We start from the raw sequence: 25,679 nt of genomic DNA, 5'->3' as shown, positions 1-25,679 counted from the left end.
AGCCGAGGGGCCCTAGGGGAATCTCTGGAGGGCGTGTGAGGGTTGAGGGCCCCTGGGACGTTCTGGGGGCCCCCAAGGAAAGTGGGGGGGCCGCCGGCCAAGGACGGAGACCCCCGATCAGGGCACGCGCGGTCCGGCGCTCACCCAAAGAGCCCTCGGAGGAAGGAGTGGGAGGCCTTGACTCGCTTCTCGGCCTCCGCCATCAGTTGCACCGCCTCTCGCTCCTTCCCCGCGTTGTCCATGTCGCCAGCCGAGACCGCCGCCACAACCTCCTCTACGAGTCGGACGCGCCTCCCGCGCCTCCCGCGCCTCTCGCAGCAGCGGGCCGCGCAGCCTGTCGGGAGTTGCAGTCCAGGCCGCCCCCGGGCCGTCCTCTCGCAGCTGCGGGGCGCGGAGGCGCAGCGTGCAACCTGTCGGGAGTTGTAGTCCAGGCCGCACTCTGCGGCGGGAGCGAGCGAGGCGTCCACTACCATACCCAGAAGGCCGCAGAGTCCGCAGGCGTCGGGGGCCTCGAGGCGGGGGTCCTGACCCTCTGTAGGGCCCTCTGCGAAGGGGAACGTTAATCTTTTAAGGATGTGGGGAACGGAAAGGAGCCCGTGTCTTCCAGAAAGATCGCCTCAAACTCAAGCATCACGTTGGATCAGGAGTCTCTGCCCAGCACGACCGTGGCCGGGGGATGGACGGGGACGCGGGGACAACGGGGTGGATGAGGACACGGCGGGTGGCAGGCTGGAAAGCTTCACTGCACGCGAATTCCGCGAGCGTGTAAGGCGGCCAGGGACGCAGCTGCAATAACCTTGCGATGCCCCGCCCACCCACCCTCCAGCTCCAGCAGGAGGAGGAACCACGTTTATCTTCAGAGCAAGGCATTTAAGAGGGAAACCGTTGCCCCAATATAAATTCAGAGTTGGGGCTTCCCTGGTGGCGCAGTGGTTAAGAATCTGCCAGCCAATGCAGGGGACACGGGTTCAAGCCCTGGTCTGGGAAGATCCCACATGCTGTGGAGCATCTAAACCTGTGGACCACAACTACTGAGCCTGTGCTCTCGAGCCCGCGAGCCACAACTACTGGAGACCCCGCGCCTAGAGCCCATGCTCCGCAACAAGAGAAGCCACCGCAATGAGAAGCCCGTGCACCACAAGGAAGAGTAGCCTCCACTAGCCGCAACTAGAGAAAGCCCGCGCGCTGCAAAGAAGACCCAACGCAGCCAAAAATAAATAAATAAATAAATTTATTTTTTTAAAAATTCAGAGTTGTTTTTCAGTCTCTGCATATTGTAACTTTCTGTCGGTCCTCCTCCTTGGTTAAAGAAGACTTGCATATATGGGATATGTGCATAATCCTCTGTTTTTACTGACTGAATTCTTTTCAATGGATGTGAGCCATTGAGCTCTCTTATTCTTTACATAATGCTGGCCACAGTGTGGAGTGGGTCTCCTGGGACACAGTTCTGCCTGCCAGGAACTTATAATCTCCTAGGAGAAGTATCCGTAGATAGACGCTACCCTGTGCCAACGATTTCCAGGCCTGTCCTGGAAGGACAGGGGGAGTTATTTTTTAATGCAAAGTCTAGGCCATTTACATTTGGTAATGCTAAAGCAGAGGTGGTGAAGCAAATATGAAAATCGCTGCGAAATGAGAACTTGTGACAGTTTCAAACTATTAATAAATACACTGTGGGCACTGGCACACAAAATACATCTAAGCAAATGAAGCCTGAACTGAGAGAGCAAGGTAAGAAGGGCGAAACTCCTAAAAAGAAAGGTCACTAAAGCGTATGTCAGAGTCCCTACAGTGCAGCCACTCTAGAGACGGAAGGAAGCCTCAGATCCTCAGGCAGAGTTTATTAACTTTTACTACATGCATTATTCTAATTTCAAAAAGCTAATCTGGAGCAGTATTGGTGAAGAAGGAAGCAGGAAACTAGAGGAAGTAAATGCAGGAGTAAAGAGAAAAACTGCGAAAAGTGGACACGAGCAGTCGAGGAGCAGAGCAGTCTGTGGGAATTTGGTGGAGGGTCCAACTCGAAAACTCCAAGTGCAGCGTGAGTGTGTTGATTAAAGCAGTTCCCAAAGGATGTTCAAGAAATACTGATCCCTGAGCTCCTCGCTCTTTGTTTTGGCATCTCGTGGAGCTGGAGTCTAGGAAGTGTGCGTTTAAGGAAGAACACCACTATTCTGAAGCATGCAATTCTAGATTCTCAAATCTGTAGTCAGCGGAGAAGGAGGCAGGATGGACTGCCTTCTCTAAAGCAGAACTTGCAGTGATGGGTGGCAGGGGGACATCTGGACAGTTTTGATGTTTCTGGGTATTTCGCTCAGTCTCTTCTCTCTCACGGGCACTCCCAGCCTTCCCCGCCAGACCACACCCCTGTGGGAAAAAACGTCAAACCTTCATTGTTGTGTCAAGTGCGTGTTTTCTTCTCCCGGTGGCTGGGTGAGGGGAGGTAGCAGGGCAGAGGGACAGACCTCTCAGAATAAGCACTGACCAGAGGGATGGAGGAGGGATCCTCAAAGCAGGAGGGAGGAGCTGTAGTGGACCAGGGAGGGGGCAAGGCCCTGGAGTAGATCCGAAGGAGCCGTGGCCCACACCTGTGCCAGCCAGGATGGTGGCCACTTAAATTTAGATCAGATAATATGAAATGAAATGTGAATTTCACCCCTCAGTCACGCCGCATTTCAACCGCTGGGCAGCCACATGTAGCTAGTGGCTGCCGTTTTATCACTGTACAGAGTTCTAGTGGACAGCACTGGCCTGTGCATACCTTGCGTTTTGACAGCTCCGGACACTTTGAAGAAAAGAGGAAGACGGCTTCAGAGCTTCTGAGAAGATGGAGCTGGGAAAGAGGAGCTTCACCCCGAACGAGACGGAACCAGGCAGAAGCTGCAGGCCTATGCCTGTGAGCAGGTCAGGTGACCGACACACAGGAGTAGATGGAATGTCGTGTCCACCCACCCACCTGAGAGGTGGTCTGCAAAGGCAGACACAGGCCCTGTGACAGCTGCAGCTCTAGGAAAGGCGGGTCAGGACGCGACCCACGTGGGAATCTAGGTGTGGTGTCTGCATGTGCTCGCAGAGGGGCTGCAGCATGGGGGTCCCGGGTGGAGTCGGCACCTGGCCAGGCGGCAGCTGCCAGGTACAGCTCACCTAGTGTCACCCTCTGGTTCCAAAGTCAGTAGGAAACTTCTGACAGTGACTAGCACTTAATCTTCCTGTCCCTGCTGCTCCCGACTGCCAGCACCTGCAATTCTCCTGATGGTTCTCTCTGGCCTTCCAGCCTGCTCTGATTGGATGCTGCGGGAGGCAAGGGGGAGGTAATTAACCTCATGAACAGGGGAATTCACGCCCCTTTGCCTCCTGGGAGCAGCCCTCAATCAATGACTGTTAGAAGTTGGAGGATAAATACCCCTCTGGTCGGACAGCTGAGGAATGTTCTACACTCTCCCCCGAGGTGCTCAGTGGGAATGAGCCCCCGTTGCCAAAAGGAGAAGGTAGCTTCTTCGGTGCCCTGCATTGGCTTCCTTCCCCGCCCTGTCCCCACACCCCTACTGGCGCTGCCTAGTGGTGTCACCTCCCCACAAACTGCTCTCACTAGAATCCTTGTCTCGAGGTCTGCTTCTGGGAGGACACCAGCCTGGACAGGGAGAGTGTGCGCTGAGGACCAGTAGGTGCGTTCCGGCCCCCATGCTCATTGCCAGTTCATCAGCCGAGCTTCTCACCTGTGGGTCACTGCAGACGCAGGGCTCTGGTTCCCACTTCCAACGTGGTATAAAACCACAACGGCCATTTGTCACTGGCATCCCCCGTGGTCGAGGCGCTGCCTGGGATGCCTGGCGTCTCACTCAGGGTCTCTCAGTGAGGGTGTAGCTGGAGCTGGGGTTGACTCTTCCCACTCTCCTGGTGCCGGGGGTGGGAAGACTCATGTGGCCCCTCGCAGGCTCTCTCTGGACTCACGTGGCGGCCAAAGAACCAAAGGTGCTGGGGGCCGGCACCCAGGCAGCAGCCCCGTCACCTTTAACCTAGTCTCCAAAGTTTCCAGGCATCACTTACGTTTCCCGGAAGGAAATCACTCACCTGTGTTCAAGGAGAGGATCTCAAAGGCTTTGCAGACATGTTAAAACCTCCACAGTTAGGTTCCAGGGAGCCAGTCCCCACCCTGGTCCACTCTGGTTGTGCTGACAAAGCTGGGAACCAGGAGCCCCCAAGCTGGGAGCCACCCTTTCCTCCAAGGGCCCTGGAGACCTGAGAGGCTCTGCCCCGTCTTCAGCTGCCTCCTCCAAGGACATCTCGGCCTCGCTTCCATCTGCAGCATGAGTGGCTCAGAGGCAGCCAGTCAAAGCCAGGCCCCATCCACTGCTCCCCTTTAGAAAGAGGGAAAAAGGAAGCCATTCCAGAAGGCCCTTCATCCAAAAGCATCAAAGTAACGAATTCAGGACAAGGAATATTCTCCATTCTTGTTGATGAGGTTGGGCTTCTGTACTTTTTGCAGCATTAAGGGTAGAATTTAATTACTTTATTTCCAGTGGTTCTTTTCATTTTCCTCAAGGACTTGCAAAACGCAAGAGCAATTGAATGGGGAGCTTCAGAGGAATCATTGGATCTGTGTTTTTTATTACAATTGTTTTTACTTTTCGAAACAACATTTGGGTATGTGTATGTTTGAGACATTTCACACCATGTCAAAATTTCTAGAAATATTCCCAAAGGCAGCTTTGTTAATATTATTTAACATTTCCTTAAGAAATTATTTTATAAAATTTAGAACAAAGAATTAGAAAAGGTAAAATTAATTTAATACACAATATCTGTTATAGGAAACATAGAAAATCTTAAGGTAAAATAAATACTCATGAAAAAATAGTATTGTTGTTAATGTTATTCTTCTAATTAATCTATATGAAACTCTAAAACGTGTTTTGAAATTAACTTGATGCATTTAAATATGGCAAATAGGCATAAAAACAAAGATGACACAATTTTTATTCATATGATATGTTCAAAGACCTCTCTTTTCTCTCAGCTTAATATAATTCTTTTCAAAGTTATGGTTCTGAGCTGCAGGGAAAAAATAGTTTATTTCCTGGACTGTTCTGATATCCTTTCACATTATTTTTTAAATGGAATTTGTTTATTTTAATATTTATTTATTTATTTATTTGGCTGCACTGAGTCTTAGTTCCCTGACCAGGGATTGAACCCGTGACCCCTGCGTTGGGAGTGTAGTCTTAACCACTGGACCACCAGGGAAGTCCCTCCTTTCACATTATCATTTAATGCTACAATAAAGGAAATTTTAGGAAAAAAATTTTCACCCATATTTCTACCTACCTGAGACTTCCTTTTTCACAAATATGTTTTCCTATCAAATCTTTATCTTTTACACTGCTATATTTAAAATGGATGACCAACAAGGACCTACCGTATAGCACAGGGACCTCTGTTCGATACAGGGGAGAAGGCGGGCCATGCCCTCCAGAGGAAACACGTCTGTTGGATAAGCTTTGTTGAGGCACGAGTTACAGGGCTGTTGGCTGTGAGTCCCTGTTAATGAGTCAGCGACATGTCAAATAAAACAATATATTTCACATACAAGATGGTGACATACTGATGGGTGACCAGACACTCACGGGAAGCAAACCTATGTTACCCTGGGATGGCGATGGTTCGGTCTTTGATAATTTAGGGATTTGTGCTGACTTTACAGAACGGAACTACCTCGAATGATGAGAATCGACTACACTAGGAGGGTATCCGGTAAAGACAATGAAATGAAGTCAGATCAGGGAATCTCTCTTTCCCGCTCCTTAAAAGAAATGGATAAAGTAAAAATCTAGCAACTCTTCCTGAGAATTAAGACAGAGAAATCTCCCCGTGTCAGATCACATTGCCCCCAGCTCCACTCACCACCCATCTATGAGATGTCTGTCCTGTGGTGCTGACCTGTACGGACTCCATCAATGGGGCCCTGACTTCTGACTTCCTGTTGTGTCTGGCCAAAAAGGTGCCCAGCCTGTGGTAGAGGGCAGAAGGTAAGGGACATCCCCTGACCAGGTGGCCAGCTGAGGCTCCCCTCATCCCGTAGCAAATGATGGCCCTATGCCCTGGGCTCCCTTGCCCCTGCAGCATTGTAGATAACCCCATAAATAAGCCCTCCTATTGCTAGTGTATCCTATTTGCTACTGGGACCCTGACAGACACACTCCCCAGCTCATTGTCTGAAGACGGTGAAACCTTGAAACCCAGACCAGAAAAGGTCAGTGTGAGAAAGGACAATTTTAGGCCAGTCTCACTTAGGAACATGAACACAAAAATTTTAAACAAACATTAGCAAACACACCATGCAAAAAAAATCTTGATGGTTATGGACATAAATGTGAAATGCTAAACTTTAAGAAGTTTTAAGTGAAAATACAGGAAAGAAGCCTTATGACCTTGATTTCCTAGATAGACATCAACACTGCAAACCGTAAGAGAAAGAATCGATACATTCACTCCCTTAAGATTAAAGATTTATTTTCACCAACTTTGACTCCAACGAAAAGACAAAACCGCAACCCAGAAAAAGATATTTGCAGCACATTTGCCCTCAGATAATTATTATTAAGGGTAAAGAAATTCTACAAATCAATGGAAGACCAACAACCAAATAGAAAACATGGGCAAAGGACTTGAAGGACTGAAGGTTGCAGCAAAGTCTGGGTCCTCTTCAGCTCTTGCTGCTCATTGCCTGAGGAGGACAGTGGTTTGTTCATAGAAAACCAGAAAGACAGCAGGGAAGTAGCCAGAGGCCTGCGGGGCCTGGGTGCCTTTTCTTTGCTTTCAGGACGGGGCCTGATGGCTGTTTAAGTGGAGTAGCCTGTTAGGAACTGGTAAACCAACATTGCAGGATTATGGACACCGTCTGCAGAAAAGCAACGTGACAAAGGACAACGGCGTGTGACAAACCCGCCACCCTCGGTCCCCACGTAGAAGTCCCATGGAGACAGAATGCCAGCCCCTGTGACCTTCTGAGTCCCATGGTTTCTCAGGCGTCCTAGTCTGGAAAAAGCAAACGTCCGCTGGGCCTTTGGAGGCGGTGTGAGCTCCAAGCCATCTGGAGCTCCGCCTCGTCACGGCTGGCTTTCTGCTGCTGGCCTGCTCCCCGGGACCAGCAGGGCTCCCCAGCCAGGGTCAGCCACGTCCTTCTGCTACAGCGCAGGGATCAGGGCTGCCGCTGGCGGCTGGCAGTGTCCCCTGCAGCCTCCGCCCGGAGCGTGCGGGGCAGCCACCCCTCCATCCCGGGGCTGCTCCTTGCTGGGCTCTCTTTGAAGGGTTTCTGTTGGCAGGGTGAGCCTCAAATAGATTGGCATCCTGCCTGGGTTACATCCAGGTCAGCAACCAGGCCGGATCAGGACTATTTAGGGGAAAAGGAGGAGCTTATCAAACACAAACACAAACAAAACAAAACGGAAAGACAGTGGAGAGAAGAGCCCAGAGGAAGCCAGCCTGCTGTTTGCAAGGGCTCAGTTGTTCCCGCAGATAGAGGAGAAGAGGTTTGGGAGCAGACGCAGGTCCCTAAGAAGGCGTGACACTGTGACCCATGTCCCAGGCCCAGGCTGGCAGTGGCAGAGGGATGGAGGGAGGGAATGGCCAGAAGCCCAGGGCCAGTCCACCTGCCTCACCTCCTCCTTCTTATTAAAACAGCTGAAGCCCTGCCCCAGGCACTTCTGTACCTTTTATCATTTAACTTTCACAGTCAGCTTCCTATGACACCGATTTTACAGGCCCGGAAAGAGACTCAGGAGGTAAAGCAATGGCCGAGCCCCAGTGGCGAGGCTGCCCCACCTCGGCCCCTGCTGGGCAGCGGCCCCCTTCACAGCAGCCCAGGACACACAGTGAGACCAGACTGACCACTGACCAGCCCGGATGTCTGGACCCAGCCTGGCTGGGCAGGGGATGCTCTACCTGGCTACCTGTCCTGGAGCATGCCGGGCACCCTAGGGCATGGGTTCCCACCTGCTACATGACCTCCAGGTCCCCCCACACTTTGGGGAGCAATGCCACCCCACTTCAGATGTCTAGTCAGAGCGTAACATGACGAGCAGAGGTTTTGACCAGGGTGATCTGTGCAGGCCCTGAGAACTTCATGGGACGAGGGCAGCAGGGGTGGGGGACACAGCAATGACCAAGGTAGGACCAGGGAGTGGGTTAAAAGCCACAGCCAGGAAACTCCTGTCTCCAGACCCCAGCCTCACAAGCAGAGCCTTTCTGCTGAGTGCTAAGGCAGTTTCATTTCCTGCTTATTTTCCCCTGGGAGCAGCTGATAAAGAAATCCCAAGCCTGGTTGGCAACAGCAAAACCAGGAAGTTGTGCAGCTCACAGAGGGGCCCCCCCTTGGATCCCTGCTACCTGACCCACACACAACCAGCCAAGGGCTCACCTGAGATGAATCCCATCCTCTTGCCCCCGTGACTGGTGCAGCCATGGCTCTGCTACCAGGTTCAGCCTGTGAGTCAGGAGGTCAGGTTTGTTGGACTCTGGGGAAAGATGCTTCCTCTTTCTTAAGAACCAACTGTTGTCTTCCTCTGGGTGGCGTGGCAGCAGACGAGAAGGTAGCCTGGGTCCAGGCAGGTGGAAGGGGCCAAGGTGCAGACCTCACTCTTCTCATCCTTGCCCCCGCAAGGCTCTGCAGGGGCAGCCCTTTTCTACTCAGTGGCCCGGGTACCAGTCAGGAAAAGGGGTGGTGGCAGGAGGCGGACTCCAGTCTGAGTGTCTGTTCCACAGGGAGCTCTGTGCTTATTCCTGCACACCCTTCATCCATCTATCCATCCACCTGTCCACTCACTCACTCATCCATCCATCCATCCATTCATCCATCCATCCCTCCATCCACCCAACTGTCCATCCATCCTACTATCCATCCATCTGTCCATTCATCCACCTGTCCTTCCATCCACCTGTCCACTTACTCATTCATGCATTTGTCCATGCATCCGTCCATCCATCTGTTCATCCATCCATCTGTCCTTCCATCCACCTCTCCACCCACCCACTCATCCATCTGTCCAAACTGCTCTTTTGAGGTATAATTGACATACAATGAACTCACATATTTAAACTCACACTTTGATGAGCTTTGACATACGAACCTCCCATGAGATCGTCTGTACAATCCATAAAAATGAACACATCTACCCCCCAAAGATTCCTCATGCCCCTTTGCATTCCCTCCTTCCCACCCCTTGTTCCATGGACATACACAGGTCCCATATTTGCTATGGTTCCATGCTATAACCAGGCCATATTTTCCCCTTCTTCTATTGACAAAAACAGGGTTCCCATTTTTCACTTTTCATGAACATAACCAACAAGTGTATCCTTATTCCATGGAAATAGTCAGGCTCCCTATTTTCCTCTTACCCCTTGGCTGTAACCAGGCAGCATATTTTCCTATTATTCCATGGAAAGAAATACGTCCTGTATTTTCCCCTTGTTCTGTGGACATGATTGGGCCAGATACGGAGCCAGGGCCTCTAGCTCCCTGTTGGTTATTTCATGGACATAACCAAGTTCCCTATTGTGGGATAATAGAAAATATACATACTGGTGTCTGCCCCTGGTTCCTGGCACAGGGTTCCTTGAACCCCGTAACTTCCTGGGTGACGGGGGTGTCTTCTATTCTAATCATGTGACTCTGGGTGGCTTCTGGATGGAAGCTGGTCACCAGAAAGATCAGGCCATGATTGGAAGCTTGGGATTTTTAGCCCTACCTCTGCTTTCTTTTGAGAAGGGAGAAGGGCTGAAAATGGAGTTCGATCATGCCTACATGATGAAGCTGCCATGAAATCCCGAAAGTATGGGATACAGACACTATCAGGGTTGGTGCACACAAGGAGGTGCTGGGAGAATGGCGCCTGGGCGGGGCGTGGAAGCTCCGTGCCCCTCTGCACACACCTGCCCCACGTGTCTCTTGCATCTGGATGGTGTCTGTATCCTTTAACATATCCTTTTATAATAAACTGGTAAACCTACGTAAATGGTTCCCTGAGCTCTGTAAGCCTCACTAGCAAATTAATTGAACCCGAGGAGGGGGTCATGGTGACCTCCGATCTCCAACTGGTCAGTCAGAAGCACAGATGACGACCTGGACTTGCGGTTGTCCTAGAAGTGTGGGGCGGGAGGCATCTTGCAGGCCTGAACCCTTACCCTGTGGGGTCTGATGCCGTCTCCAGGTAGATGGTGTCGGAATGGAGTTGAATTGCAGGACATCCAGCCAGTGTCACAGGGAGTTGCTTATTGTGGGGAAAACACCCACCTATTTGGGAACCAGAAGTGTCAGAAGGTGTGTTTAGTGGGAGTAATAAAGGAGGTTCATGGGAAACAAAGACATAGTCGGGGAGAAATGGGTTTTTCCTACACAGGTGGAAAGCTGAGTTTTTCCTTTATACCGTTTTTCCCCTTTCCCGTAGAAACATCCAGAGACCCTCCTTTTCCTAATCCCATGGGTATGCCCAGGTTCCCTGTTTGCCCTGTTGATGGATGTGATCAGGCCACTTCCTTTGACTTCATGGACTTGCCCAGGCCGTGGGTTCCCCCGCATTCCCCGGACATAGCCGTGTCTTCTCTTTTCTTCTCACTGCTGGACACCAAGGGCTCCACTGTCCCATGACTCCACGAAGCAATCAGGCCTCATACTCTCCCTTTCTATGGATTTTATCAGTCTCAATATTTTTCTCTTAATTTGTGGACAGAGGCCCCTATTCCCACCGTGTTTCATGGACATGACAGGTCCACGGTTTCCCTTTATTTTATGGACATTAAGTTGCTGCCTTCCCCCGCAGCGTGTTCCAGCTATTTCCCCTTATTCCATGATCTTAACCAAGCCCCTGTTTCCCCTTCTACCGTGGACATGACCAAGGCCCCAGTCTCCCCCTCAACTATGGAAACAATCCGTCCTCTGTATTTTCCCTCTGATTCATGGACGCGGCACTGCTGCCGGATTCATCTTTGCCCCATGGATGTCATCCAGCCGCTGTTCTTCCCTTTCCACGGACGGGACCAGGATGCCATTTCCCCCTTAGTCCGTGATCATGCGCTGCTGCATCCTTACTCCTGGGGAGAACCGTAGCCCTGCTTTTTCCTCATTCCACAGGCATGACCGGGACTCCTACTTTTCCCTTAGGTATAGAACTGATGGGGCGTCCTATTTCCTCCCATTTCCTCCTGTTTCCTCGGATGTGTTCATTCCCCTTCTCTCTTTCCTGGGACGTGACCAGGGCCCCTGTCCTCGCCTTGTTCCATGGATATAATCAGCCTCCGATTTTCCCCTAGTCATGGTGTGATAGGCTAAATAACGTCCCTCCACAAGATATTCACATCCTAACCCCAGGAACCTGTGAACATAATCTTAAATGGTAAAGAAGGACTTTGCAGAAGTGATGAAATTCCAGATCTTGAGGTGGGCAGACATCCTGGATTCTCCAGTCAGGCTCTGAGTGTCTCCCCTCTATCCTCATTAAGAGGGAGGCAGACAGGAGCAGGGAGGCCACGTGACCACAGGGGCAGAGATTGGCGTGATGAGGCCACGAGCCAAGGACGCTGGCAGCCCCCAGAAGCTGGAGGATCCAGGGAACAGATTCTCCCCTGGAGCCTCTGGGAGAGGACAGGCCCCGCCGGCACCTTGATTCTGGTCCAGTGAAAATGACTTCAGACTTCTGGCCTCCAGAACTGCAAGAGAATACACTTCTATAGTTTTTTTTTTTTGTTGTTGTTTCTATTTTTTATTTTTTTTGCGGTACGTGGGCCTCTAACCGCCGCGGCCTCTCCCGTTGCGGAGCACAGGCTCCGGACGCACAGGCCCAGCGGCCATGGCTCACGGGCCCAGCCGCTCTGCGGCACGTGGGATCCTCCCGGACCGGGGCACGAACCCGCATCCCCTGCATCGGCAGGCAGTCCCCCAACCACTGCGCACCAGGGAAGCCCAGTAATTTTAAGGCATCAAGTTGGTGGCGCTGTGTTATAGTAGGCACGGAAACGAATACACATGACCCTGTGCTCTCAATTTTCTTCTTATACCATGGGCGCTTCAGTGGGTAGAGGTGTGTTACCCCCCAAATATATGGCCATGTCCTGACCCCTAGTACCTGTGAATGGGAACTGACTTGGATACAGAGTCTTTACAGATCTAATGAAGTGAAGGCTGTTAAGATGAGATTATATAAGACTGATGTTCTTTTTTATATATATATATAAAATTTATTTATTTATTTATGGCTGCATTGGGTCTTCGTTGCTGCGTGGGCTCTCTCTAGTTGTGGCGAGCGGGGGCTACCCTTTGTTGCGGTGCGTGAGCTTCTCACTGCAGTGGCTTCTCTCATTGCAGAGCACAGGCTCCAGGCGCATGGGCTTCAGTAGTTGTGGCAGGCAGGCTCAGTCATTGTGGCTCACGGGCTCTAGAGCGCGGGCTCCGTAGTTGTGGCACGCAGACTTGGTTGCTCCGTGGCAGGTGGGATCTTCCCGGACCAGGGCTCGAACCTGTGTTCCCTGCATTGGCAGACGGATTCTTAACCACTGTGCCACCAGGGAAGCCCCAAGACTGATGTTCTTATAGGAGAAAGATGAGACAGATTTGAGACCAAGGGAGGCAGGGGAAGCCATGTGAAGAGGGAGGCACGGATTGGAGTGACACTGCCACGAGCCCAAGAACTCCGGGAGTGACACAACAAGGCTTCTTTTAGTTTTATTCTACAGACATAGCCAGGGTCTATATTTTCCTCTCATTCCATGGAAATCACCAGAGTCCCATTTTCTCTTATTATGCTATTAATCTACAGACTTTATCCACATTTCATCAGTTGTCCCACTAATGTTCTTTTTCTGGAGCAGAACCCCATTCAGGATCCCACCTTAATGAGTGCCTTAAAAATAGGGAGCTCTTACAGGCTTCTGGGTGCAGGTGATGGGGTTCAGGACATGCTACCCCCAAATATGGCACCTTGGCTTATGGACCGTCTTAAGCTGGAGGAGTCTGAAAAAGTGGCAGAAGCTGGAAGCTCACTCTGACCTCCCACTGGCCCCTCCTCCCTGAAGCAGGAGATAAATGTCCCAAGTGAAAGGTCCCCTCTCTGCACAGGAAGATGGAGGATGTCCTGGTAACCAGAGACGGGAAGGCAGGGCCAAGGAGGCTGCTTAACCTAACTTGTTACCCCTTCACCACTGGGCACCCCGAGCCCAACCCCTTTGTCCTGGCAACTCCACAGATTTATTGTGTCCCTATCTACAAAGTATGAAAGCTCCCTGTTCTGGTCACTTCTCTGGGTCTTCATTCTCTTGTGAAGTCTCCCACGTACATGTCAAAGCTGGTAAAGTTTGTACACTTGTCTCCTGTTCATCTGCCTTCTGTCAGTTTAAGTCTTAGGCTCAGCCAGAGACCCAAAGAGGGGAGAGGACATTTCCCTTCCCTATATGGGCGACACCTAACCTTCAGGGGTCTGCAGGATTAATCTCTGAATGAGGCCCACAGCAGGCTGGGGTTACCTCACAAAGCTCCACTGGGGTCACACCAAGATGGTAAGAGCTAGCGCTGGGGTGCAGGCACGGTGGGATCCAGCAGGCTGAACTCTGTGGCGAGTGGGTGGCAGAGATCCAGTGTCTAGAGGAAGTACGGAATAGTGGATGGCCGGGCTGGATGGCTGGAACCCACTGTAGGTAATGTGGAATGTATCCTGTTCAGTGTCCCTGATTCCTTGCATCCCAGTTCAAACATTACCTTCTCCATGGCCTTCCCCGAGTCCCACAAATGGGCCTTCTCTGTCTGATACACCAGCTCTTCTTGCCTGTGGGGTCTGTTCTGGGGGCTTTTGTCCTCACTGGGTGTGAAGGTAACGAGAGGGTCTTGCCAGCCTTGGTGGGTGTTTAGAAATCACACTTGCCTCAATCACTGAAGAACCCAAGGGGCAAGAAAGGTGAACGAGCTGACGGCAGGTTGGGCAGCTGCGCGGGAAGACTTCCCCGGCGGGTCCTCTGGTCAAGTCATGGGCAGGACCTGAAGGAAGGGGTTGGGGCCTCAGTCTCTGTTTTATGGCAGGCGGGCATCTCCTGGGGATGCCTGCGTGGCGACGGCTGCGGGGAGAGAGGGTGAGTGGACGAGGCTGGCACCTTTCTACCTGGAAGGCCCGGTGGAGAGGAGGCTTCTCAGGCCACAGAGATGGGAGCTGGACCCTGGGGGAACCCTCTGCTGCTGCTGGCGGCCCTGGCCCTGGTGGCCAGGATGGGTCAATTGCAACAGTGGAGCGGCTTCCAGGAGTCCACGAGCCCAAAGAACGTGAACTCCACCGTCGCCTTCTTCATGGAGACATACAACAACAACAGCGATGACTCCTACCTGTTCCGCATGGACCAGCTGCTCCGAAGCCAGGTGCAGGTGAGAGCGGGTGAGCAGGGCCTCGTGGGCACAGGTGTGCCTCCCAGAGAGGACCAGGGGGAGCCTTCCTGGAGCAGGGTCGTTCAGACCCAGAGCCGCCTGAGCACCGAGGTTACTCTCATTTGAATGGAAATGTCCCCGAGCTCCTCAGCTGCTCTTCCGAGGGAAGAATCGCTTTCATTCAGAAATTTGCCAGAAGGACAGCAAAGGAGGATGGTCTCGTCTCCTTTATTATTCCTCTCGTTTGGCAAAACTTAAGTGTTCTCTGTATGTTCCCCTCAGCGATAGTTTTTCCATGTCCAGGGTTGTAAACTCTGAGTCTCGATGTTCTAGCGTGTCCTTCAGAAAGCTGGAATGACACAGAGGACCTCTAGCAGGGTCCTATAGGAACCTGGAGGTACACGTCATCTCTCATTTTGTTTTACATATAAAGTTTCTCTGAAATACATCAATTGAAGGATAATAGAGGAAAGAAAAATTGTTAAAAAACCACTTTTGTTGGTCCAACCTGCCCTCAAGGTTAGATAGTAAACTATATGAGTTAGGAAAGAGGCAATAATGCATCTTTGTTCAATTAACTGGATTTGGAAAAAAAACTGACTAGGAGGAAAGGGTTCTGGCCAGAGAGAGGGATGGCAGGAGCCCAGAAACCAGCCACGGTGAGGCAGGGTAGGCGGGCAGTGCTAGTGTGACACTAAGGGGCCTCAGAGGGCGTGGACAGCAGCCTGTCTGCCTGAGTCACACACTCTTGCTGCAAGACGGCGGCTCGCGGCGCCAAGGACATTGAGGTGACATGGCCACAAGGTGGCGGCCATCCACCAAATTCTGCCCAAGTTGGCATTTTCTCCCCCATCAGTCTTTGGGGTGAAGCTGGAACCCAAGGAGGCCAGTCATGTGGAGTTGGTCCGTTGTCACTAACAGTTAACAGAAATCATTGTTTATAAGCAAACTTTTGATGTCATACAGCTGGATTAGTGGACAGAGCGAGTGCACCCCTGGGTAGCTGGGTGACGATCGCCTGCTGCCACGTGATTGTGTCCATCTGTACCTCACAGAGGGCAGGGAGGGGATGCGGTGGCCGTCTCTGCTGGGCTCCTGGTCCCCCTTCTGGGTTTGACACGCAGCTCCTCCTGATCGTGGAGTCTTGGTCAAGCACCACCCATACTCTCCAGGCCTCAGTTTCCTGACCTGCAAAGTGGGCAGAATAAGAGTGAAGCGGCACCTGTGAGAACATTTGTATCATCATGATTATTCCTATTATTATTTAACTAACGAGCCTAAGACTGAATAAGAAAACACTGTGCACTCTGAAATGTTAGTTAACTTTGCCACCAGTGTTTTAATTTCTTCACGCATGCGGGGTGTGCTGAGGGTCAGTGTGAAACCTCTGGGCACCAGCCCTGCAAGCTGGATACAGCCGCCCTTCGATGGAGAGCCAGAAGCCCTGCATCCTGAGGTCCTTCCAGTGGCTGCTGGGACCAGGGCGGTGGTCCTGCCCCAGGCCCCTTCCCCTGCTGCTCTGCCCTGAGGTTTTCTGGGGGGCTGTCCTCCCGGGGGCCACCCCAGAGAGTGCCCAGCCTTCTCACTGGTGTGACCACTGACTTTGGGACAAGGCAGCGGGGAGAGAGGAAGAGGACAGAGGCAGAGCCCAGGGAACCGATGAGGCTCCATCCATGCATTTTGAGGACCCTTCTGCAGACTAGGGGGTACGAAGGGGCTGCAGCCAAGCTGCCTCCCTGGTCCCGAGGATGCGAGGGAGACAGGTGAGAAGCCACCTGTGGCTGCAGCAGTGGAGCCGGTGCAGAGCAGGGACCGGGCTCTGCACATGCTGGGCGCTGACCGGGGACCACTAGGCATTCTCCAGCCAGAAGGGGAGGAGGGAATGGGGACAGAGGCTCCTGGGACTTCACTCTACAACACAGCTCCTCCTGGGGAGCATCAGCAATGCTTGGAGTCAAAACTAACAGCCCTTTGGGACTTCCCTGGTGGTCGGTAGGTAAGACTCTGCGCTCCCAATGCAGGGGTCCCAGGTTCGATCCCTGGTCAGGGAACTAGATCCAGGGTGCATGCCGCAACTGAGTCCACATGACACAACTAAAGATCCCATGTGCCACAACTAAGACCTGGCGCAGCCAAAATAAATATTTCAAAAACAAACAAACAAATCTAATAGCCTTTGCTTCTTGGTAGCTGACGACAGGCGTGGAGTACCTAGTCACCGTGAAAATTAGCCGGACCAAGTGCAAGAGGAACAGCACGAACAACTCCTGGTGCCCCATTCAGAGCAAGAAGAAGCTGCAGAAGGTGTGTGCCGGAAGCTGTCTGAGAAGGCGCTCCGGTCAAGGGGGGAATAAACGTTTTACAAGGAAACATGGACAGGATGTCGGAAGCTCTGGCAGCCGTGTGGCTGGGACAGAGCGAGGACGCAGCCCCAGGGCTGCCTGATGCCACTGCTGGTGCCTGGGGCCGGGAGAGGGGGAAGGGGAGCCCTCTGACTGGGTGTCTCCCCACCCTGCACTGGCACAGCCCTGGCCCCAGGCCTCACGGCTGCTGGATGCCTCACCCACCTGGCACACACCCCGGCCCTTAGGTGGAAGCAGCTTTACCTTCCTCGGGGACCTTGTTCTGTCTGGGCTGCACCGCTGGGTCCCTGTGGGTTGTCCAGTCACCTCCTTGCCTTCCAACCTATGTCCTCCTTCTGGTCCCTCCTAGCAGCACCTCCTGCAAGCTGGCAGGTGCAGGAGGACTGTGCGGGGGGGCCCAGGGTGACATTCCTGTGCCGGCTTGGCTGACCCTCTCACCCCCAGCATGTGCCAGTGAGTAGATCTGGCCTTGCCCACGTGTCAGCCCAGGTCCAGACTCCCCAGGCAGGGGCTGGTGGTGGAGGCAGGAATTTTTGTTGCCTTCAAAAAAAATATTTCCCTGAAAGCTGATTGTCCGTTTTCTTTCTCCTTCCACAGAGTTTCCTTTGTGATTTTCTGGTATATACTGTGCCCTGGATGAACCATTACCAGCTGTGGAACAACTCCTGTCTGGATGCCTAGGTGCATATGTGCAAAGGTCCTTGAAGAAACGTTGGACGGTCGTGCTATGTGCTTTGCATTGTAGAATCTGAAAGGCCCTTGAATCCCTCATCAGGATCTCGGAACACGCTCACACGTGCATGCACACTCACAGCCACCCAAACCTCACACGTGTGCACTCACACACTCATGCCCACAGTCAATGGTCTTTAGGTGGCTGATGTGGTTGGAGCAGAAGGTTGTTCATCCTTTGGGGGAAGCTCATCACTTAGTTTCTACCTCCAGCCCACATCTCTGAGGCTTTTCACGAGTCAGGTACATCTTGACTCTGGCCTGAGCTTGGAGAGCCCAGTTTCTGTCCCACGCACGTACAACTCTGTGACTGACACCTGTCTTTGTGAGTGTGTCAGGGGTCCCCACGCCCACCCTCTGGCTCAGGAATTCACTAGGAGGATTCCCAGGACCTGGCAGGTGTACAGTCGTACTCAGGGCTGTGAATTTTACAGTGAAGGATACAGGACAAAATTAGCCAAGGGAAGAGGCTCGTGGGGAGAAGTCCCTGAAACCAGGGTCCCCTCCGGGGGCAGCCACACAGGACATGCCTCATTCCTCCAGGAATTAGATAATGTGTGTGCCGGGGAAACTCCCCAGGGACTCAGTGCCCCAGGATTTCACTGGAGCTGCTCACACAGGCAGCCTCTGCCCAGCATGTACCGAAATTTCAGATTTCTGGAAAGAAAGCAGGTGCTCAGCATAAATCCCATTGTTTGTATAAACACTGTAGACCTAGGGAGGCCCTCTTATCACTTAGGGCAAGTTTTATATCGGGAATGGTCTACCGTCCTAGTTCCCAGACTCCAGCCAAGGCCGCCTTTGCAAGCAGGCCTTTCCAAGGACCCTGTGTCTTGGGCTGGCCGTGGGATGGTCTTCCTGACAGAGTTCTCGAGCCGCTCACGGGCTCACTGCTGGTGGAGTGAGGCCCACGGTGTCTTCCGTCATGTGACTCACAGTCAAGCAGAGAAGGTGTGGCCTGGACCACACCCAGGGAGTGGCTGTGGGCTGAGATGCGCCCCCAGACCAGCTAGCCTCATCCCCAGGGAGCAGTCCCACCATCAGTCACACTGGCAACTCGAGAGAGTGTTTCCTGAGGGGGAAGAGTAAACACACAAACCAGAAACTCACATTTGCCAGAGGGGCCTGAGGCAGAGCGGAGGATGGAGGTGAAGGGTTAAAGGTGGTAAAACTCTTGTGCAAAAACGAGGGAAGCTGGAAGCATCTGGTTTTGCAAATCTGACGTCACTGGGGGCTGCCCGGGGGCCTGGTGCTGCCTGCTGCCCTCACTACCTCACTTGACAACCCTAAAAAGGGGCAGCTTATCTCCACGTCACAGGCCAGGAGCCTCCAAAGGAAACTCTGTCCAGATCCTAACATCCCAGCCGAGGCTGGCCTGTTGGCTGAACTTCTAGAAATGGAATGTAAAGGAAGGTAAACTTTCTCTCAAACTGGTAGAATACTGACACCAGTAGACCAAATTATATATACATAACGTAATATCTAGGCAACCACTAAAAAGGCTATGCAGAGTTACACTCAAAAACAGTATAGATCCGTGCAAGGGGAATTCTTAAAAAAGTGTTCAAGAAACTCACAGGAAGAATAAAGAAAACACAAATAAAAAGCAGAGGGCTTCCCTGGTGGCGCAGTGGTTGAGAGTCCACCTGCCGATGCAGGGGACACGGGTTTATGCCCCGGTCCGGGAAGAACCCACATGCCGCTGAGCGGCTGGGCCTGTGAGCCGTGGCCGCTGAGCCTGCGCGTCCGAAGCCTGTGCTCTACAGCGGGAGAGGCCACAACAGTGAGAGGCCCGCGCACCACAAAAAAAAAAAAAAAAAAGGCAGAGAGAACAGAGAACAAATAGTAAAATAGACGTAAGCCTTGACACGTTAATAATGTCATGCATGGTATGTACAAACCACATGTAAATTGTCTAAACAAGCCAATTAAAAGACAGATAGTGATAGAGTGGATTAAAAAAGTGACCCAACTGTGTGCTGTCTACAAGAAACTTACTTTAGATATAACAATACAGGTAGGTTGGAAGTAAAAAAGTGAAGGTTATATTATGCGAACATTAATTGAAAGCGGGAGATCCTATATTAATATCAGATGAAGTTGACCTCAGGGCAAAGACTATCACCAGGGATAGAGGCGAACATTACGATACATCTACTCTGGAAAAGTTTGACAGTTTCTTTAAAAAAAAAAATCCTAAAATATGCTTTAGCGTACAAGTCAGCAATTGCATTCCTGGGCATTTAACCTAGAGAAACGAAAACTTAGGTCCACGCGTGAACCTTCCAGGCTTGTACGTAGAAGCTTCATTTGTAATAGCCCCAGACTTGAAAACAACTAACACACCTACAATGGGTAAATAGTTAACTGTGGTACTGAGGATGGCATGGAATGCCACTAAGCAATTAAAAGGCACACACTACTGATGCATGAAACAACTTGGATAGATCCCAAGGGCATTGTGACCAGTCTCCAAAGGGCACACACCGTATGATTCTATTTACACAACATGTTTGAATTGCCACAGTAATAAAGATGGAGAAGTGAGTGGTTGCTGGGAGTTTGAGATGGCGAAGGAAAGGTGTGACTACAGAGGGCTTAGTGCAGAATGTCTTCGTGGTGGTGGACACACAAATCAACACATATGACAAAATGACACACATATACACTGTACGGCGTCAGTTTCCTGCTTGTGATATTTTTCTGTAATTACAAAAGATGTAACCATGGCGGGAAGCGAGATGAAGGGTACAAGAGACCGCTCTGTACGCTTTGTAACTTCCTGTGAATCTGCATTTCAAAATAAAAAAAAAGTTTCAAAAACCCACTGGGCTGAGAAATCCAAAATCAATGAGCACAAATGTCCTACCTTTCCTTTATTCTCCCCTCCCACCCTCACCTCCAGACATAGCAACCAAAGTGCCGGAAGAGAGCTGCATGGCTGGTTAATATTAAATTATACTGCTGGTGCCCGTATTCTTACGAATCCCTGTCTGTTTGAATATCTGCTTTGTGTTAGGCATTGTGTTAAGCAACTTACAAGCATTATCATCATCAATCTTTGCAACTCTTCCAAGAAATAGGTACTGTCATTCTCGTTTAAAGATGAAGAAATTGTAGGTTAGCATTTTCCCAGACAGTTGGCGGAGGGAACTCTCACCTGGGTCCCACCTGAAATGGGGTCCTGAGGACTCCGGAACTTTCATAGGGAGAGTAGAAGTTGAAAAACATTGTTCTTTCAAAGCTCCAGCCTTCTCCAGCTGGTGGGGACGTGGGTGGCCGCTGTCAGCTCATGATTCACCTGTCCCTTTGGTGTTCTGCCCGTGTCCTCTCACATCTCATCCTTCTGGAGCACACCAGCTCCAGATTCCAACACCTGTGCCCTGTCACCTCTGGCTGTTTGCTCTGCCCTCGAGCCACCCCAGGCCAGAGGTTCCAGGGAATTAATGCCCCACAGGAGCTGTCCTGCAGCCAGTAACTGGGGATAAATGTCCCAGCTCCCTCTCTCTGCCGGTCGATGGATGCTGTGTGTGCCGGTGTGTTTTCCACAGAGTCCCTGGGATTCCCCTGTGATATTAAACCCCAAGGCTTTTGCCCGAACTCTTGCGGATGGGCTCGTCCTTTCCCTACTTGATGTGAACGACGGCAGATGTGACCCAGTGAACTGCTAGCACCGTCTTGAGACCACATGGAGGAAGTCGAGGGGAGAGCTGAGCCTGATGACATTATTTGAAACACTGAATCAAGCTGGTGGGTGAAGGATGCTTATTCCTCACTGCTAATGTGACATCCATGAAAAGGACACCACTTTAATGCAGCATTCCTGGTTTCACTCTGCCCTCGATCATTCCCCTCCTGCAGGAATTCATCAGATGGGTCTGTTTGGGAAGAATAAACGGGGCGTTATACCCACGTCCTCCTCCTCTCACAGGCGCCCACGTTTTCCGTGCCAATTCTGGGAGAGGAATCTCTCTGGGAAGAGACCAGCTCTGGTCCAATGTTGCTGATGCTGGAGGTGTGAGTCTAATTCAGGAGTCTGGTATCAGAAAGTGCACGTGCCTGCAAAAATAAGGCACATCTCCCAACCTAGTTCTTACCAGCAACAAAGGCCCTCCTATTTTCAATTACTTGCATTATTTCTCCTTGTTTCCCCTTGCTTCACACTTTAGGCAAGGAAGATTCACTGGGTCCCTCAGAGATGTCATCACAGGCATTCTTGCCAGTATCTCTTAGCTGTTCATTTAAGTAATTAGAGCATCCTCCCTTGTTCTCCTTCTCCCTTTTCTCATCTCCTTATTTTAAAATCTAAAGAATCCTACTTGATATAAGGATGAGTCTGAAGGTCTGCTATCCTGCAGGTAGAAGCTATAAGACCAAAAATTATACATGTCACCTCATTTGGACCCCCAAACTGCCCTAGCCCAGAAGACCTTCAGATCATATTATTATGAGTTGAAGAATTTTGGGGAAAAAAGGAGTGGAAACATAAACATTCAAAGCATTAAGAGCATAGGCTGACCAACATTTATTTTCTATGTTGAGAACTCGTGTTTAATGCAGGGTTCTTTTTCACACAGTGACTCCGTGTGGGCTGCACTCTGGGACACCTAGCCATCCGTGCAGTTTCGGGCCAGAACTTTATACTTTTCAAACCAGGGAATAACAAATACTGAGAAGAAGCAATCGATTTTCTGAAAAAGACAAGAAAACAAAATATAAAAAAGATTAACATGGAAAGAGGAAGGTGTAAGACAAGCAGATGGGGAAAATGACCCTGCCTCACCTGCCTCCAGTCCACAGGCGGGCCCATCTTTATTTTGATTTCAATGACTTGAGAGTGTTACTGCTGAAACCACCCCACAAAACGTCCTTCTGCTTGTGGTTAGAATTGGAGACTGGAAATCAAGTGTCCACCCGCCCACATCACCATGGTAACGACTGATGTTTCCTCTTCTTTTCTGCTCATGTGCTGTTCATACAGTGAACACACTTACCCTCACTTGGCTCCCTTTCTCTTTCCCTCCACCCACTCTCCCACCTCATCCCTCCTGCTTCCTTTCGCCTTCCTTCCACCCAACCCATCCCCTCTCCTTCCCTCCTGCTGTCCTTCCTTCCTTCCTTCATCCATCCGTCCGCCCATCATCACATCCTCTCCTCCCCCTTCCCTGTTCTATCTCAAGATCCCCTTTCTTCTCCACCTCCCTCTTCTCCCACAAGGAAAGATCAATCAATGTATTTTGCATATTATTATCATTTCGTAGTGCGATTTTGCTTTCCTGCTCTCTGCTGGGAAGCCAGGGTGGGGATGAGGTGATGTGGGAGGCATAAAAGTTGACATTTCTCCTAAAGTAGAATTCAGAATATTAACCCCACAACTTAATCTCTCACAGTGATGAGACTCTCTAAGTTTACCTTACTGTTATCGTCAACTAGTCTTTTCATAGATTTCATGATCTTCTCCAGGGAAGAAGAAAAACGTCTAACTTGCTAGATTTTGAAGACTTCTCCATGGAGGGGGAGGCCCGTGGATGGACATGTGTTTGTCTTGAGAAACCTAGGCCATTAGAACTAGGGTGACCATGGAATCTATGAACCGAACCGGGACATGTTGTAGACAACTGGGGATGCTGTTAACAGTGACACTAAGAAGCTGGGCACAATCAGGACTGTTGTAGGCAAGGTGGGTCATGTGATCACCGTCATGTTAGTTCCTTTGGGTAAAGAGCAGAGATTTGCAGGGCCTGTAGGACTTGGGACCTTCAAGGCCCCTGAGCACGTGGGCCCATCTGACGTGTGTGCATGTGATGGTCCACCACTTGCAGTGATGACGGCCCAGCCGGCTTCCCCGATGTGACAACACTGGGTGGGGACAAAGCCACTGTTGGGAGGTGGGCCTGCATCGGGCCACTTGCCTGCAGGCTTGTCCCCTCTCTGACCCACCCCACAACCAGTTGAACTATTTCTGAACGCATTTTCCCACCTCTTTCTCCTCCTCTTTGCCTAAACACTGCTGGATGAAAGAAACAGAGGCTGCAGCCCAGCGACCGTGTCTTACGTCAGCCTGAGGTTCAGATATTCAGTGGGTGCACAAACAAGGTCCCCCGGCTGCTAAAATATTATCATAATCAGCTACTTCTCTCGGGCCCAGAGTGTCCCCCCACTCCCCCGCAGCTCAGCCACCTTGGCTTCTCCCTCTGGACCCCCCAACTGCTTCATCATTCTTCCAACGACAAAGGAGCAGAGCACTGAGAAATAAGCTCTTTCTGGGTGACGTGACCAGTACCTTGTAGAGCTCGCCTTCCTGGAAGGAGCAGTTGTTCTCCTCCATCTTGAGGCAGATGGTCCGCCGCATCTCCAGGTTTATGCGATACTCCATGTGGTCAGTCACCTGTCGGAGGTAAGGACAGGGGGATAAAGGACCTCCTCTCCTTTGTCTGTAGCTTCTGGGGCTGGGGACTCCTAGTGTGGCGCCCCAGGTCGAGGGCCTGCACTGGACAGACCCGTGGGCTCCCCCCACCCCCTGTCTGCCTCCCGTGCCCCTTTCTGCCATTTGAGCAGAATTCCCCAGAAGCCACTCCATGGGCAAAGTCGCCCTTGGGTGACCCACGTGATGCTCACGGTTAGTAAAGGGCAGAGAGCAGCAGCCTAGACTCTGAGGGCCAGCCCGGCTCAGCTGTGGGTCCTGGCGCTGCCGCCCCACGTGGAAACAGCCCCCGACGTGCACACATGTGGTGCGCCTGGCACCCTGGAGACCCCTTACGCGGGGCCACAGGCGTCTCGGGCCCTCAGGCCGGGGTGTGTAGCCCTGGTCCTGGGTATCAGTTAAGCAGCTCCACTTCATCCACTCCAGGGGATTTCTGCTTCTCTTAAAACCTCCACTTTGGACTAAACGAGGCTGAGTTCACTTGCATGGCCACCCCGAGCCTGCGGTGGCCTGGCGCGATGGGAGGGGGACACTAACTCTCTTCAGGACCTTGAGGACACGCACAATCCGGAAGTTGTACGGGTCCTCGCTCTTCTTGTTGAAGTCCTTGGTCACGAAGTCCAGGGTGGTCACCACGACAGGATCTGACGCGGGCACCTCGCTGACACTTAGGAAGGTTTTCCTCCTTGTTTGGTAGGTGAGGGCCACCAGGGCCCCCATGATGGCCAGCAGCAGCCTGGGGCCCTGCTGGGTTCTGGCCATCGTGGCTCACCCTGCCAAGGCTGCTCTGCACAAACGGATTTAAGGCAGCCGGGGGACGCCCATGCGTGTCCTCCCTCGTTATCCGTAGCCGAGGCTGCGGGGAGATCAGGGCAGACTCGTGTTCTCCTCACAGGCCTCCGCATCTCACAGGCACACACACACCGAACTCCCCTCTCTCTATGGGGGGCTGCTGTCTCAGCAGCACAGACCCTCCTGCTGCCCCAGCATCTCTGGGTGGGAGCCAGGCCGGGGGTTTCTGTCTGCTGAGCTTGGCCCAGCCAGGCCGTGGGAGGCCTGAGCTGCAGGCAGGAAGCGATAAGCACTTGGGGGCGCTGGATCCCAGGGCGGTGGAGCGAGACGGAGCCCTGAACACCTCGTCCTCCTGTCCCTGTGATCTTCCTCAGACTTTCCTCTGGTCGTCCCCTCCCCACTCCCCGGGCTGGCTGGGATGCAAGCTCGCCCACAAGCCCAAACCTTGGCATCTTCCTCCTGCTAATATTTCTTAACCCTGGGAGGTAACTGGGCCTCCCTGGAGAAGCTGATACTCCCCAGAAAACGGAGGGTGTGCCCCGTATGGGAAGCTTGTGGGTGTGGCCACAACGCGGCTCTGTGTTCATGTCCTGCTGTCCCTGTGGATGCATCAGCCATGCTATCCGTTCCTGCGACCCTCTGTGGCACTCGTACAACACACGCACCCTTGGTCCAGTACCAAGGGGCCAGGGTCTTCAGATGCCCAGAGCTTAGAAGGCACTTGGAGCTGCCCTTCTCCATTCTGGAGGCCTGCCTGGAGAGGGAGAGACGGTTTCTGTCATTCTCCTCTGCCCTCTGTCTGCCCTGCCTCCCGTCTCACCACCCACGGGTCCTGGACCTTCCTGGTCTGGATGAGGCAAGGAAGGGGAGGGACTGGGAAGCTCCAGCTGCGGGGCTCCCGCCCCGGCGGGATTCTGGAGCTGACTGCCAAGCAGGTCCCTTCCCTGTTCTCCCCAGCCTCCATAGC

General features: G+C 52.0%; 3 protein-coding genes across 5 annotated transcripts in view; 1 reads left to right on the top strand and 2 right to left on the bottom strand.

Moving 5' to 3' along the window:
* Positions 1-330, bottom strand: part of NAPB (NSF attachment protein beta) — a 39,777-nt gene extending 39,447 nt beyond the window's left edge. Inside the window, exon 1 of one of the 3 annotated variants that reach the window (XM_004270430.3) lies at positions 145-330. In XM_004270430.3, coding sequence (XP_004270478.1) covers positions 145-242 — 98 coding nt within the window. In that variant the 5' untranslated portion in view covers positions 243-330. The remainder of the gene's footprint in view (positions 1-144) is intronic. The other 2 variants (XM_049699128.1, XM_033429419.2) reach the window with 2 other exon arrangements.
* A 13,255-nt stretch (positions 331-13,585) lies between these two features.
* On the top strand, positions 13,586-17,445 carry CSTL1 (cystatin like 1). Its single transcript, XM_004270431.2, has 4 exons — positions 13,586-13,682; positions 14,066-14,401; positions 16,592-16,705; positions 17,362-17,445. Exons 2-4 carry the CDS (start codon positions 14,186-14,188, stop codon positions 17,443-17,445), a joined length of 414 nt encoding a protein of 137 aa, XP_004270479.1. The 5' UTR covers positions 13,586-13,682; positions 14,066-14,185.
* A 4,558-nt stretch (positions 17,446-22,003) lies between these two features.
* Positions 22,004-24,944, bottom strand: CST11 (cystatin 11). Its single transcript, XM_004270489.3, has 3 exons — positions 24,458-24,944; positions 23,780-23,884; positions 22,004-22,187 (listed from the first exon to the last, which is right to left on the bottom strand). The coding sequence occupies exons 1-3, from the start codon at positions 24,680-24,682 to the stop codon at positions 22,104-22,106; spliced, it is 414 nt and encodes a 137-aa protein (XP_004270537.1). The 5' UTR covers positions 24,683-24,944; the 3' UTR covers positions 22,004-22,103.
* Positions 24,945-25,679: the final 735 nt, after the last annotated feature.

The sequence above is a fragment of the Orcinus orca genome, chromosome 16 (genome assembly GCF_937001465.1).
Source record: "Orcinus orca chromosome 16, mOrcOrc1.1, whole genome shotgun sequence".
In the NCBI taxonomy this organism is placed as follows: domain Eukaryota; kingdom Metazoa; phylum Chordata; class Mammalia; order Artiodactyla; family Delphinidae; genus Orcinus; species Orcinus orca.
This window is presented reverse-complemented; position numbering and strand designations above follow the sequence as displayed.